The sequence below is a fragment of the Stegodyphus dumicola genome, chromosome 12 (genome assembly GCF_044657685.1).
Source record: "Stegodyphus dumicola isolate Sdum_Otavi_A_Nest chromosome 12, ASM4465768v1".
NCBI lineage: Eukaryota > Metazoa > Arthropoda > Arachnida > Araneae > Eresidae > Stegodyphus > Stegodyphus dumicola.
The window spans coordinates 46,878,556-46,892,204 of NC_140779.1; the positions used below are offsets into that span (position 1 = coordinate 46,878,556).

At 31.0% G+C, this 13,649-nt stretch overlaps 1 protein-coding gene across 2 annotated transcripts in view; it reads right to left on the minus strand.

Annotated features, from left to right (window-relative positions):
- LOC118184096 (endoplasmic reticulum aminopeptidase 1-like) overlaps positions 1 to 13,649 on the minus strand; it is a 55,326-nt gene that overhangs the window by 22,239 nt on the left and 19,438 nt on the right. For both annotated transcript variants that reach the window (XM_085827684.1, XM_085827683.1), the window contains exons 6-9: positions 7,678 to 7,791; positions 5,481 to 5,615; positions 2,399 to 2,530; positions 1,625 to 1,880 (exon numbers count right to left, since the gene is read on the minus strand). In XM_085827684.1, the coding sequence (XP_085683810.1) occupies positions 1,625 to 1,880; positions 2,399 to 2,530; positions 5,481 to 5,615; positions 7,678 to 7,791 (637 nt within the window). The remainder of the gene's footprint in view (positions 1 to 1,624; positions 1,881 to 2,398; positions 2,531 to 5,480; positions 5,616 to 7,677; positions 7,792 to 13,649) is intronic.

Sequence of the window (13,649 nt, forward strand, 5' to 3'; positions counted from 1 at the left end):
TATTGAAGTCTGCTTAAATACTACATATCTTGCTTAAATCTACATATCATTTTCAATGTTATTTGAAAAAAATTGTAAATATCCTGTTGAAGGACTGAAAATTTAAGCCCCATAATTCTTTTTATCATTCATACATATCATGAATTCGACATGTATGAATTAAAATTTGAAAACCAACAATATTAAAATTTAATTAGTGGTCAAAAATGCATAGAGATAAGTAATATTTCTTAAAAGCGCCAAAATATTTATAGATTTAATGTGATACCTGCATTAATCAATCAAATATTTTTTTCTACATAGATATAATCCATCATGATTACCTCAATATATCATACACAATAAAATTCCTGAGACCATAACTGTTTATATCATCATTAAGTTACAAAATTAACTTTGTCAAAAATGCCTAGAAGAAATTATAGTAAGAAGATAAGATACTATTATTTAAAGAAATTATACTAAAAGACTTAAATAAAAGACTTGAAGAAATTATACTAAAAGTGGTGTTCAAGTATTCGAGGCATATACTTGTTTCTTTTATTCATGATGTCTCAGGATTAATTTTAACATGGAATAGGAACTAGTAATAATCACATTTATGCATATTTCTCCATGTAACAATAAACATTTTCAAAACTCTTATGAAATCCAAAATTAGTTTAAATATAAGGTAAGCATGTGAGGGCCATTATTTAATTCAAGTGCTTAATTATTAAATCTAGCCAGATGTCTATTAAACGTGCATTACATTCAGATACGCATCACTACAAAGAATGTAGTTGAAATTATAGGTTTTTGAATATAAGTTTTCAAATTTTGATGTCTTGGTTTTACACTGAAAAGGACATTTTACCTATAACTAACAAAGACACTTAAAATAAATAAACCTCGCTTTTTGAGGAAGAATTCATTATTTTCAAAACTACGTTTGTGCTTTGAACGTCAATCATAACATAAAATGCACTTAGGTAACATCATTTTTATTCTGGAGTTCTATATTTGCATAAAAATTGTGCGTTGATCTACGTTTGCTTTTCTATGCCATAAGTTTCTATCCGAAAATCTCATAATTCTAACAATCATATCATGATGTTGATGGAATATATTATGATAATACATTAGTTATAATCATTTTAAGATTACAGTTTTGAATTTCTGTTTGTTATCCATGAATAAATGTAATCATATAAAATAATTATATTTCTCCCATTATTTCAAAGAATGTTTTTAGCATTTTGTCACTGTTTTTTAATTGAATCAGATCTGATATTACTTTGAAAGTATCATATTTAAAAGATTATGTAAATTATATCAGATCTTGCATTATTTTCAAAGTAGTATATTTGAAACAATGTCTTCATATACTTAAGCATTTTATTGAATAAATAATTTTTGCGTTTTCATTTAATGTACGGTTAGTGCACGTTTAGTGATTGGAGATAGTTTCATACCGTTAGACATATTGAATAAATAATTTTTGCGTTTTCATTTAATGTACGGTTAGTGCACGTTTAGTGATTGGAGATAGTTTCATACCGTTAGACATATTGAATAAATAATTTTTGCGTTTTCATTTAATGTACGGTTAGTGCACGTTTAGTGATTGGAGATAGTTTCATACCGTTAGACATATTTAACCAGTACGTATTCTGTGTATTTGAGAGATCAGTGACGTACGTGACAGGAACAAACCACTTGTAGCCATATGGAGACACGTCTGAAGACGAGGCATCATCGGATTCAGGTGCTTTAAGCAGGTATCTTTCTTGTTTTACCTTTACTGTAGGATGTTCAAGTGTAACAGTAATGAGAGGATAGCCTTTTTGTCGCGTCCATGTATCCATAACCTGTGACACATTTATGTGTGACACATCAACCTAAAAATCAAAGGCGAAAATTAAATTAGGAAGAGATATCTAAATTAAGTAAATTAGGAAGAGATATATATTGTAATGAGAATAAACGAGTTTTAATAGTTTTGCACTTAAATTAAAGAATTCAGTCAGCGCTGGTTTTAAAATTTAGTTAATAAATAAGTAATATTTAAACAGAAAACATTGGACCTAACTTCTTTTATTCTATTGCTAATTTCCTTCCCAGAATTTATTTTAATTATATTAATGGTTTTAAGATACGAACTACGTCAGAATATGAACAATTAAAACGCAAAACGTAATCAACTAAGTGAAGAAAGGCCAGTCTAAATAAGCAAAACCGCAAACACTATTTAGAAGATGTTAGCAGTGAGTAACTAAATTTTAAATGGTTTTGAAGTAATGTTTTAAGTAATCTTCTTGCTACTTCAGCAAATTTTATTATTACAGTATTAGTTGAAAATTCATAAAACGCCCGAAGTCTTATTTGAATGCCTTTGATTTCAAAACAAGATACTTACTTCAGTAAATGCATTCCACAGGTCTTCAGTACGTGCGTTCTGAAAACTATATTTTTTCAAGTAATATGACAATCCTTTTTGCAAAGTTTCCATACCAACGGAATCTGCTAACATGTTTAGTATTGCAGCACCCTGTACAAATAAAATGAATGACTTATGAACTCCAATTGCATAATGAAAAAAAAAAAAAAAAGAAAAAGAAAAAAAAAGAAAGAAAGAATTTACTAAAACTAATATTCTTTGTTATATGTACAAAAATTTTAAAATCTTAATAGAAAGTACAGTAAATATTTAGAAATAATCTACGTAACTGTGATTAAGTTTAAATGTTCTGAACAAACTTAATCATTAATTCAGAAGTCAAACAACAAAAATCAGCGTTAATTTACAAAATTTTCACAGGACTAGTTTCGATGGTTTTACCGAACCATCATCTTCAGCTGCAAAACCGTAAATGAACAAGATAGGAAATAATGTTTAGATAAGATAAGAAAGCCTGGACAAGAATAAGCAAGTGGCGCCATCTGTTGGCGAAACCAGAACTAAAACATAATTTCTCTAAAAGCCGAAGGCAAATTTGGATTGGAATTAGGATCGTTAACTAGAACAGAAAGATTTTTATGAATGTGAAATGCCTCTAGAAAATCCAGTTCTCCAATGGAAGATGTTTTTTGAATAATTTTGGCAGCAGAAAAATTGAAAGTGTGATTTTCGGACCAACAATGTTGAGCAACAGAAGACTTCTGTGTTTCCTTTTTTCTAACATATGCCTTATGTTCTTTGACGCGAAATTTTAAGGCTCTCTTAGTTTGGCCAATGTAAATTAAACCGCACTGGCAAGGAATCCTATAAATACCCCAGGAATTCATATCCGGAATGGGGTCCTTGAGTATAGAAGTTGGAATTTTATTGATGGGAGAGTAAACAACCCGAAAGTTAAATTTCTGCAAAATATGTGCAACTTTATAGCTAATTGATGGAAAGAAGGGAATGACAACAGAATTTTTATAATCTCCTAAAATAAGAGTGTGGCTTTTAGTGTGTTGAGATGAGAATTTTTTAACTGCTTGATTAATAATGTTGGGTGAAAAGCCCCTGTCAATAGCTATTGCTTTTAAATAATTTAATTCTTCATCAAGGGCTAGTTTGGAGGAGCAAACTTGAAGAGCACGGAAAACATAGGAATAAAATGAAGCTAACTTTTGTTTAGTCGGATGACATGATTTAAAGTGTGGTGGAAGGCAAACCGATGAAGGTTTACGGTAAACTGTAGTACTGAAGTTGGATGTGTTACGTGTGACCAGAATGTCGAGAAACGGAAGAGAATTGCAAGTCTCAAGTTCAAAAGTGAACTGAATAGCAGGATCAATGTAAATTAACGCTGATTTTTGTTGTTTGACTTCTGAATTAGTATTTATTCGGCGTGTTATTGTGTCTTAAACTTAATCATTCTTAACACATTTCAGAAAAAGTGCATTGTAAAACAAGTTAAAGGCTGATACGTTAGCGTCATTAACTTTGAAAAAATGCAACATTTCTAAGATGAAATTCCGATCAGTTTGAGCTAGTTTTGTTTAGCTTTGTTTTAATTAGTTAGTATTAAGTTTCGGTTCCTAAATTTAAAATCATTTATTAGCTGAAATGTTACATAAGTGCCTACATCATTAGCGTTACGCAAGAATCAAATGATAAGAGATTAAGTTTAAAATGAAGCAGTTTAATAAGTTCATTATAAAATGTTACTATTTTTGAGAGCCAAGAGACTGTTGCAAATTAAAAGTATTAGTTTGATTTCCAAATTTTTACCTTACACACAAACTCACACTTATCTGTATCTATCTATCTCTCTATCTATTTATGTACCTATCTATATGCGTATATATATATATATATATATATGAAAATGGTCTATATAATTTATTTGCCCTATGCTTCTTTCCTCTTTTCCTCAGATAGGCTAATCTGTTTAAAAATAATTTGTATATACATATATATATATGTGTGTGCGTGTGTGTGTATGTGTGATAAAATCAAACTTAGAAGTAAAGACTAGCAGAAATTTCGATGGGGTAGAAGTGTTGATCCATAATGAATAGGAAATTGGAGCTGAAGGCAGATTAAATATTAATTTTATTTCAGTAAACATGTTGCGTCTCACAAACAAGTTGGCACATTAATTGTGCCTATTCCAAGAGGTTTACATTTTTGATAACTTTGCAGCAAGAAGCAAGCAGCAGGCAGACAACAGTCCTGCTAGGCCAAAGCGTAGGAAGCAAGTGCGTTATATTCAAGATGAAATCTTAATTCCGACTGAGATAGTTTTGGTTCTCAATGCATTTTGATTGGATCGTTAATACTGCTATAAAATTACTATTGGCTGTTAGTTATAGTTCCATTTACATCATCAAAATTACGTAAGAATTATATGACATGGATTAATTTAGAAATGACGCAGTGCAGAAAGAGAGGTTACTATTTTTAGAATTGAGAAGGTAACTTTACGTTGCTAATTTAATCTTTCACATATTCTTATTTTTCTTACATATACATATTTACTATTTTCATCAAGCTGAAAACTCTGTATATATAATGGTAATATAAAATAACAGATTGCGAAAGAAAAATTTAAAAAGACATGCATAATTTGTAAAAGGCAATTAGCATTTAGTTAATATGAATTTAAAAATAGACTCATATTAGGAATATATTAGAAGTTACTGAAGCCAATTTTCTATAAATAAAGCATATCACGTAAATGAAACGTAATTAATTAATAATTACGTAAATGCAAATTCTGGTGCACAACATGAATTTACTAAGTACACAAGGACTAAAGAAAATTTCTGAATACACAGACTCTGCAAATTTTTAAATTGCAATTTGACGGTTATAAAAATGTATCATTAAAGTCAAACTCTGATTTACATGGTTTATTGATCGCTTATTTTGAAATTAATATACTCTTTCTGAAGACCGCCGTATAAGTTTTCTTAATTCGTTTTTGTTACAATTTTGCATGCAATATGTATATATACTATACCTAAATATTCTTATAATATACTTATTACCCTTAAATACAGACCTTTCTATAAGCTATGATGTCAAATGATGCCTGAATTTCGAGAGGATCCGCAGCTTCAGTAACTATTGGATGAGAATTTAGAAGACTATCTAAGGTTAGGCCATGCTGAGTAACGACAACAGGAAACTCATCCATCTGTCACAGAAGAAATAAAACAACTTTTACAGTATGGTAAAGGGATTATTGGAACATTACAGTATGGTAAAGGGATTATTGGAATTGGCAATAACAAATTTTCGCAATGAATATTTTGTAAGATTGAAATGGGTAAGTGACAGATTTATATTTTCAGACGCTAGTTAAATTCGAAACGTATAAGTATGAAACAAAAGTGTGAGAACAAAATACAGTTAGCAACAGTAAATTACTAACTACCTTAATTAAATTTAAAAAAAAATACATGGCTTATTTGTATGGAAATACGCAAAATTTGTTAACGCAATTTTATTTAGAAATTGGTGTTTTAAATATTTCTTTGATAACCTGAAAATTGTAAGCAAAAGCCTTTTTGTTACATGGTTCTGTGTCATGCTAAAGAACGAATGGAAGTCAAACGTCCAGAAAAATGTGATTTTAGATGGGATAATAAGTTACTTGGTCGTTTTAACTACAATACAAATTTAGAAAAAGTCGCCTTGTTTTCAAAAACACTGAAAAGCTGAAGTTGTTTTTTGAATTTCTCAATTATAAGACTGTTCGACAACTTGAACCTGCTAATGCTACATTTCCCAAGCTCTAGATTTGGAACTGGCACTGGTTAGTCTATCTTCTTAACAACTTTACGTTCAAGGTATTCGTTAACTAACTCGGCCAAATGTCGACTAATGTTTGCAGATATAAAACTGAAGTAAGAGTTAAAAACCTTTCTTTATACAAAAGGCTCCGAACGGGTTGGTATTGACCTATTCGGGTCTGTGAAATTTTAAAGAAAGTCAATGATGATGAAGGGGTCGATAGCCTAATATGATCGGCTTAAGAAGATTCCATTAATTATAAAAAAGGTATTAATAGAACTGACATGTAATTCTTTATTTATCTAAAGTTATATCACACAAAATCAAGTCTTATTCATAACGCATGGATAAGCTAAGTTTTGGAATTTAAAATCGTCTAAGAGAAGTATCCCCAAACAAAATTGCTACTAAGAAAACATTATTGACTTTTTCCTCCTCTTGCCTAATGAAAGCAGGCTTTAGTCAAGTCAATAATCTTTTACGGGAAACAAGCAGTAGGTTAAATGTTTTTGAACAACGTGATTGGACAAATTAAGATAAGCAGTTTTATGACAAATAATAAGAAAATAGTATCAGTATAGGAACAGCAATCATCGGATTAATTACGACTTCAAATAAAACTTTTGTGCAATTAGAATCTGTGATTTTGTTTCTGAAAACTTGATCCTATTTGCGAAACTAAAAATAATAATAATGCAAAAAGTAATAAAACATAAAGCTAAGAAACATTTTTCTCCAAATATTTCTGTACACATTCTTAGTCTTATTAGTATTTTAAAGTTATTTATGTGCAATTACTTGAGTTATGATTATTCTGTATGTCTGAGAATCCTTGTTTCAGGCCCTTATATGAAGGGCTATAAGATCTTACCCTTATTACTTAGAGAAGACAGGAAGACAAACACTTGGAAATAATGAATACCTTTCGGTGATTTTCTTTGGTGTTTGACGGGAAATAATGCATGCCGATAAATCATATCCCTATATGTTTAGTTTTCTGGAAAGTTCTGATGGCGATGAACAGATACCAGTTTACGTAACTACTTACCTTTCCTAACATTCTTCTAAATGATATTTCTGAGACAGTTTTAATAATATCATAATGTTTATTAATTCATAAACACACGGAGGGGCAAAAAATTTATGCTAATCCTAAAATTCGCTTATATCTCATTCATTTCCGTTCTCCATATTTGCATATTTGGTGAGTCCTATATTTTTAACTTCGGCACCTTCAGTTTAGCGTATACTTATTTTTACAGAATTGTGACTGATAATTATACTAAAAGCCATTTCTGAACTTTTCATTGATACTGTAGTCCAGAGTATATAAAACTAAAATTATTTTAAATTAATCTTTAATAGCACTAAAATAGCAAAAAATAAATAAATAAATAAATAAATAAAAATAAAAATAAAACTTTTTTTTTTACAGCAAGACAAATATGCATACTATGCGTTACCATTTTCCATTCTGGTCTTATATTGTCCAAAGCAATAGATTCCATAAAACTTGCAAAACCTTCATTCAGCCATAAGTCATTCCACCACTGCATAGTCACGAGATTACCGAACCACTGGAAACAAAAGCATCAACTCTTAATATGCCACTAACTTTTCAGTACATACAAAAAATTAATTAAATTGTTCTTGTAACTTCTTTCCTAAATTTCCTCCTTCATGTCAGATTAAATCATACATTTACAAATTATGCAATGACATTACAAGTACAATGTAGATGCTATCTTGTAATTATAATTACATTGTAATTGTATCAGATGATTTGAGTTGTACACCTAAAAAGTTAATTTATCAATGAACAAATTGCGATTAGGAAGCTATAATCGTAATTGTAATTGAAAATTTAATTAGAGCATTGCATATCCGAACTAGAACTAACTAGCAGCAGGTTTCGTAAGAAGGTGTTAAATAGTACGTAGGGATGGCCATCATTCTGTAAGAGAAATGTTATCATTACCTATCTGAAGTCATTCGGCTTTTAGTTTCTTTAAGTATTCCACTTTGTATTACGAAATAAATTACAAACTAATCCTTGATTATGAACCACATGTATTTTTTGCAAATAAATAAATGAAACACAGGAATTGGTTTTGGTTGCGTAACATAGAGGAAAATACAGATAACGTTGTTAAACAAAGGTGTTAAGCAAAACCGTGAGCTTGCGATGCGCCGACCACATTCATACATATTTGAATTATTGTGTCAAAATACACAAAAGTTATGCACATTTACGGTTTGAGGAAAATTCTGCTTTTCAGTTATAGGGTCAATTATTTAAAATTTGTTAGCATCTTCAGATTTCCTGTTGTGTTTTTTTAATAACTAGATGCACAGATCTAAACATGATATTCTTTTCATTCAGTTTATAAAAATATTTGTTGTGTTTAACTCCTCTAAATTTCATTAAATGTTTTATCCAAAAATTCAAATAATTTTTCATAGAGAAATGAAAATACTCATTAGTGCTATCTCATTCTCATTAAGATTAGACGTAGTTTACTCAGTTTAAGTCATTCACGTATATCCTTGGTTTAGTATTTGTCAACCTTTTAGCATTTGTGACCCAATTTTCAATCATAATATTCATCTTCCACCCTATTATACAATAATAATGTATTTCGAGTATTTTGGTGCTATAGCTACAATAAGATCTTAATTACACATGCCACCATATCGGACATTCTCGTAGTTTCGCAACAAGTTCTGACTTATCTCGAACGTTCTGAGACTTCTACGCGACTGTGATGCAAACTTGTATAAATGTTGCACATATCATTTTGTATAATTTTGTAGAAGTATATCCACATATCATTTTGTAGAAGTTTACTGGGATCCAAACCTCGGGATATAAGATCGTTCGGATTCTCCTTTGATGACACATGACGCCATTGATGACCATTAGTCAACTCTTGAATTGTTGCCACTCGATTTGCAATAAATGTCTTCAACTGGTAATGCTCCTTTTGTATCTATGAAAGCACGAACATGGAGTCACTCCACAGATAAACTTTGTTCACAGGAATCTCTAATGCAGATATTAAAACTTCTACAAAATGATAAGTCTAGCCACTCACAATCGAGTCTATCCTTCTGTCACTATAAAATCTGTCATAAATACGCATGGTTTAATTTATGAGTTGAAATTCACTTTATTAAATAATGGCAGTAGATTTATACATAGCAATGGATAAACTTTTAAGTGAACGTAAGCGAGAATTAGACGATAGTGAAGCATAAAAAAAATGCAGAGAGAGCACAGTTATCAAAATAAAATCAAGAACACTTAAATTTTGGATTTACCAGTACTGAAGTAAGTAAAGAAGAAAGGCCCTTGTGTGTCATTTGCTCAAACATTTTGGAACAGAGTGTATGAAATCTAATAAACTTAAAGGGCATTTGAAAACGCTTCATAATGAGTACGTTAACAAACACTAAGAATTCCTAAGAATTAAAATTAAAATCATATGAAAAACAAAATAAATTTTAAAACAAACTTTGTCTGTGAATGAAAACACTTTACTTGCCTCTTACAAAGCTTCATATAAAACAGCCAGATGTAAAATGCCTCACACCATGTTATGTAATTTGAAGAAAAAGGCTAGAGGGCGCTGTTGCTCGCTTAGTTGTAAGAGAATAAAGTTTGTTCATGTTCAAGGCGGCGGCCTAAGAATACGCTCTGTATATAGTAATTAAAATATTGTTTAAAATGTAAAAGTGTTCAAATTAGTAAACCCACTGAACCACCATCATCTGATTTGGAGATGCACATAATTATTAGATGGTGCATCGGCGTAAGGAATTAAGGCTTTGTGAAGATTTTAGGTGTTCGATCCAAGTGTTTCGATTTCAATGGATATTTCATATTCAAGTGACAATGGAATTCCAAATAAAGGTAGGGAAATCTTAAATTAATTATTTAGTGATTATTTGTAGTACATTAGTAAGTATTTATTATTGCTGTCGTGGGTGTATTTAAATTAAATAAAATGGAAGAGAAGTTAGATAGATTGAAACGTAAACGTTCCACATTGAGATCGTCTGTTACTAGGTTAATTAAAGTGATTGAAGATAAATTAAAAATTGAAGGGGAGGAAAATTCGATTAAAGAATTACGGGAATTGTTTGAATTATTAACCGAAAAGAAAAATAATTTAAGAACGCTTGATGATGAAATACAAGAGTTAATTGATGTTAACTTAATTGAAGAAGATTGTAGTATAAGCGAAGAATACAATGACAAATGTATAATTGCTTGTAGTCAAATTAAGCAGTTTCTAGGTACGGTTACCGCAGTACCGCCGGCGAAGAATCCCCAAAGTTCTGATTTAAACCAGTCTAGTGGTAATGGAATTTTGCATGTAAGTTCCAGTTCTAGTGGGAGTAGTACGTTGAAATTACCAAAATTAATGATTGATAAATTTTGGGGAGACCCCAAACAATGGAATAAATTTTGGAATAGTTTCGAAAATTCGATACATAAAAACGAAACGCTTTCAAAAATACAAAAATTTGTATACTTAAAAACATTCTTAACGGGACAAGCTTCGAATGTTGTGTCAGGCTTTGAGTTAACAGAAAGTAATTATGATAGTTGTGTAGCATTACTAAAGGACAGATATGGTCGAAAAGACCTGATCATTAATTCATTCATGAATAAAATTCTCAATTTAGAAGCTGTTAAAAATTCTGCTAACGTAAATGCTTTACGTAAATTATATGACGAATTAGAAGTTTCGGTTCGTAATTTGGAAACTTTAGAAGTAACTTCTGGCTCATATGGACATTTATTAATTCCAATATTATTAAAATTAATTCCGGACTATTTAGTTTTGGAATTTAATCGGCAAAGAGGATCGAAAGATAAAGTTGAAGTTTCGGAATTAACACAATTTATTAAAACGGAAATAGAATGCAGGGAAGTTTCAAATCTAGTATTAAGCGGAAGGAAAAATCCTGTGCCTCCGCGAGTCGATCAATCAAAATATGAAACTAGAAAATATGTAAAAAATACACCCACGGCTGCATTTCATACTGCAGTTAACCGAAAATGCATCTTTTGTGATAATTTGCACGAGTCATTTAAATGCGAAGTGAATTTTTTGATAAATTTAAGAAACTAAGATCCGAAAACCGCTGCTTTTCTTGTTCTAAAAAATTCCATAGATCAGAAAGGTGCAGAAATAAAACTAAATGTAATAAATGTGGCGGTATGTATCACAATGAATCGATTTGTACTAATAAATCCCTTGTAAACAAAAAGTTGGAACAAGGTTATTCCAAAAATGAAACTGAATCTCTGACTTTGAATTCTGAGGAAAGAAATAAAGTTCAAAACTTAAAATTGATTGCTTCTGTTCCTCAAGGTGATAATAATAATGACTGTAATGCCAGGGAAATATTATTACAAACTTGTACAGTTTATGCTTGTTCTAAGTATAAATCAAAATTAACTAGATTAATTCTTGATCAGGGCAGTCACAGATCCTTTATAACGAAAAAGTTGGCCGACCATTTAAAAACTTACTCCAATCCGTTATGAAAGACTTTCTGTTTATTCATTTGGTGCGACGAAGGCAATGAATCATTCCTATCCGGTCGTTGAAATCGAAATTCAGAATTGGAAACAAAATAATAAAATAAAAATTGAATGTTTGATCTCGGATGTTATTTCCTCGGCGTCCATCAGTGTGCCTAGTAAACAAATTGCAGACTTCATGGAGCATATGGGGTTGCAGATCGCCGATTGCGCAAGAAAAAATAACATAGATGTTGAGATATTAATTGGAGGGGATGAATTCTGGAATGTAGTTTATTCTGAAAGAAAGAAAATATCTGAAGGGTTGTACGCAGTCAGTTCTGTGTTTGGTTGGGTTGCCGCAGGAATCGAGAAAAATAAAACAAACAAAAATTGTTCTGAAAATTTAGCGGTAATGACAAACACTGTTGTGTTGAAAGATTTAAGAGGTTTTTGGGAATTAGAACATATGGGAATTAATGATTCTGATGATTATTCCGATATTGACTGCGAAATAGTAGACCAGTTTGAAAGAAATTTGCAGTTTAAAAACGGAAGATATGAGGCAAATTTAATCTGGAAATACAGTCCGAATAATTTAGGAAATAATTTTGAGGTAGCTAAGAAACGATTCGCAAACCTTCACAATAAACTAAGTAAAACTCCGGAGATTTTTCGGGAATATAAAAATATAATTGAGAACCAGATATTAGAAGGAATTGTGGAGGAATGTCCAAATAATGATACAAATTTGGGATATTTTATGCCTCACCGAGCAGTGATACGACCTAGTGAAACTACTAAGGTAAGAATTGTGTACGATGCTAGCTCAAGGACAGAGGACACGAATTCGCTAAATGACTGCCTTGAATCGGGACCTAATCTAAATCCAAATATACTAGACATTATGTTAAATTTTCGTAAGTTTAAGATAGCGTTTTGTGGAGACGTTGAAAAAGCCTTTTTGATGATAGAAATTGCTGAAGGTGATAGAAAATTTCTAAAATTTCTTTGGTTTAATGAAAATAATGACTCCTTTAAGATTATGCAAATGTGTCGCGTAGCTTTCGGTTTGACTATATCTCCTTTCATTTTGGCCGCCACTATAAAATATCACATTCGAAAATATAAAGATAAAATGCCGGACAGTTTCCAAATGTTAAATTCTTCTGTCTATGTCGATGACCTATATTTTGGAGCAGGAACGGTTGAAGATGCATATCGGTTATCCCTAGATGCGGTTAACATATTTAAGGATGCTGGGAGGAATTTCAGAAAATTAAGAACTAATTCTAAAGCATTAAACGATTTATGGGTCTTAAATGGGATTAAGGAATCAGATAACAAATTAACTAGTGAATCGAATTTCTTAGGCATGATTTGGAATTCCATTGAAGACGATATAAAGTTAAATTTAAAAAATTTAATTGACTTTTCTACTGGAAACGATTTTGCTACAAAAAGGAAACTTTTGCAAAGCATCGCCCAAATATACGATCCATTTGGATTTATTGCACCCTTTGTTATTCGGGCGAAAATTATTATGCAAGAAATCTGGTGTTCCGGTTCTGACTGGGATGAGGTCCTTCCTGCAGAGATTAAGGACAAATTCAACATTTGGCGGGAGGAACTTAATGATTTAACTGAAATATCGATACAGATAAATTTCTTTGATGACGATCCAATGAATATAAGCCTTCACCTATTTTCGGACGCTAGTCCTAAAGCATATGGGGCCATCTCATATTTCAGATATTGTACGAGTGATTCTAAAATTAAAACTTCCTTTATCATGTCGAAATGCAGAGTTGCACCTTTAAGAGCAATCACGCTTCCTCGTTTAGAGTTAATGGGAGCACTCATGGCTGCTCGAATATATAAATATTTGAAAAAATTGTT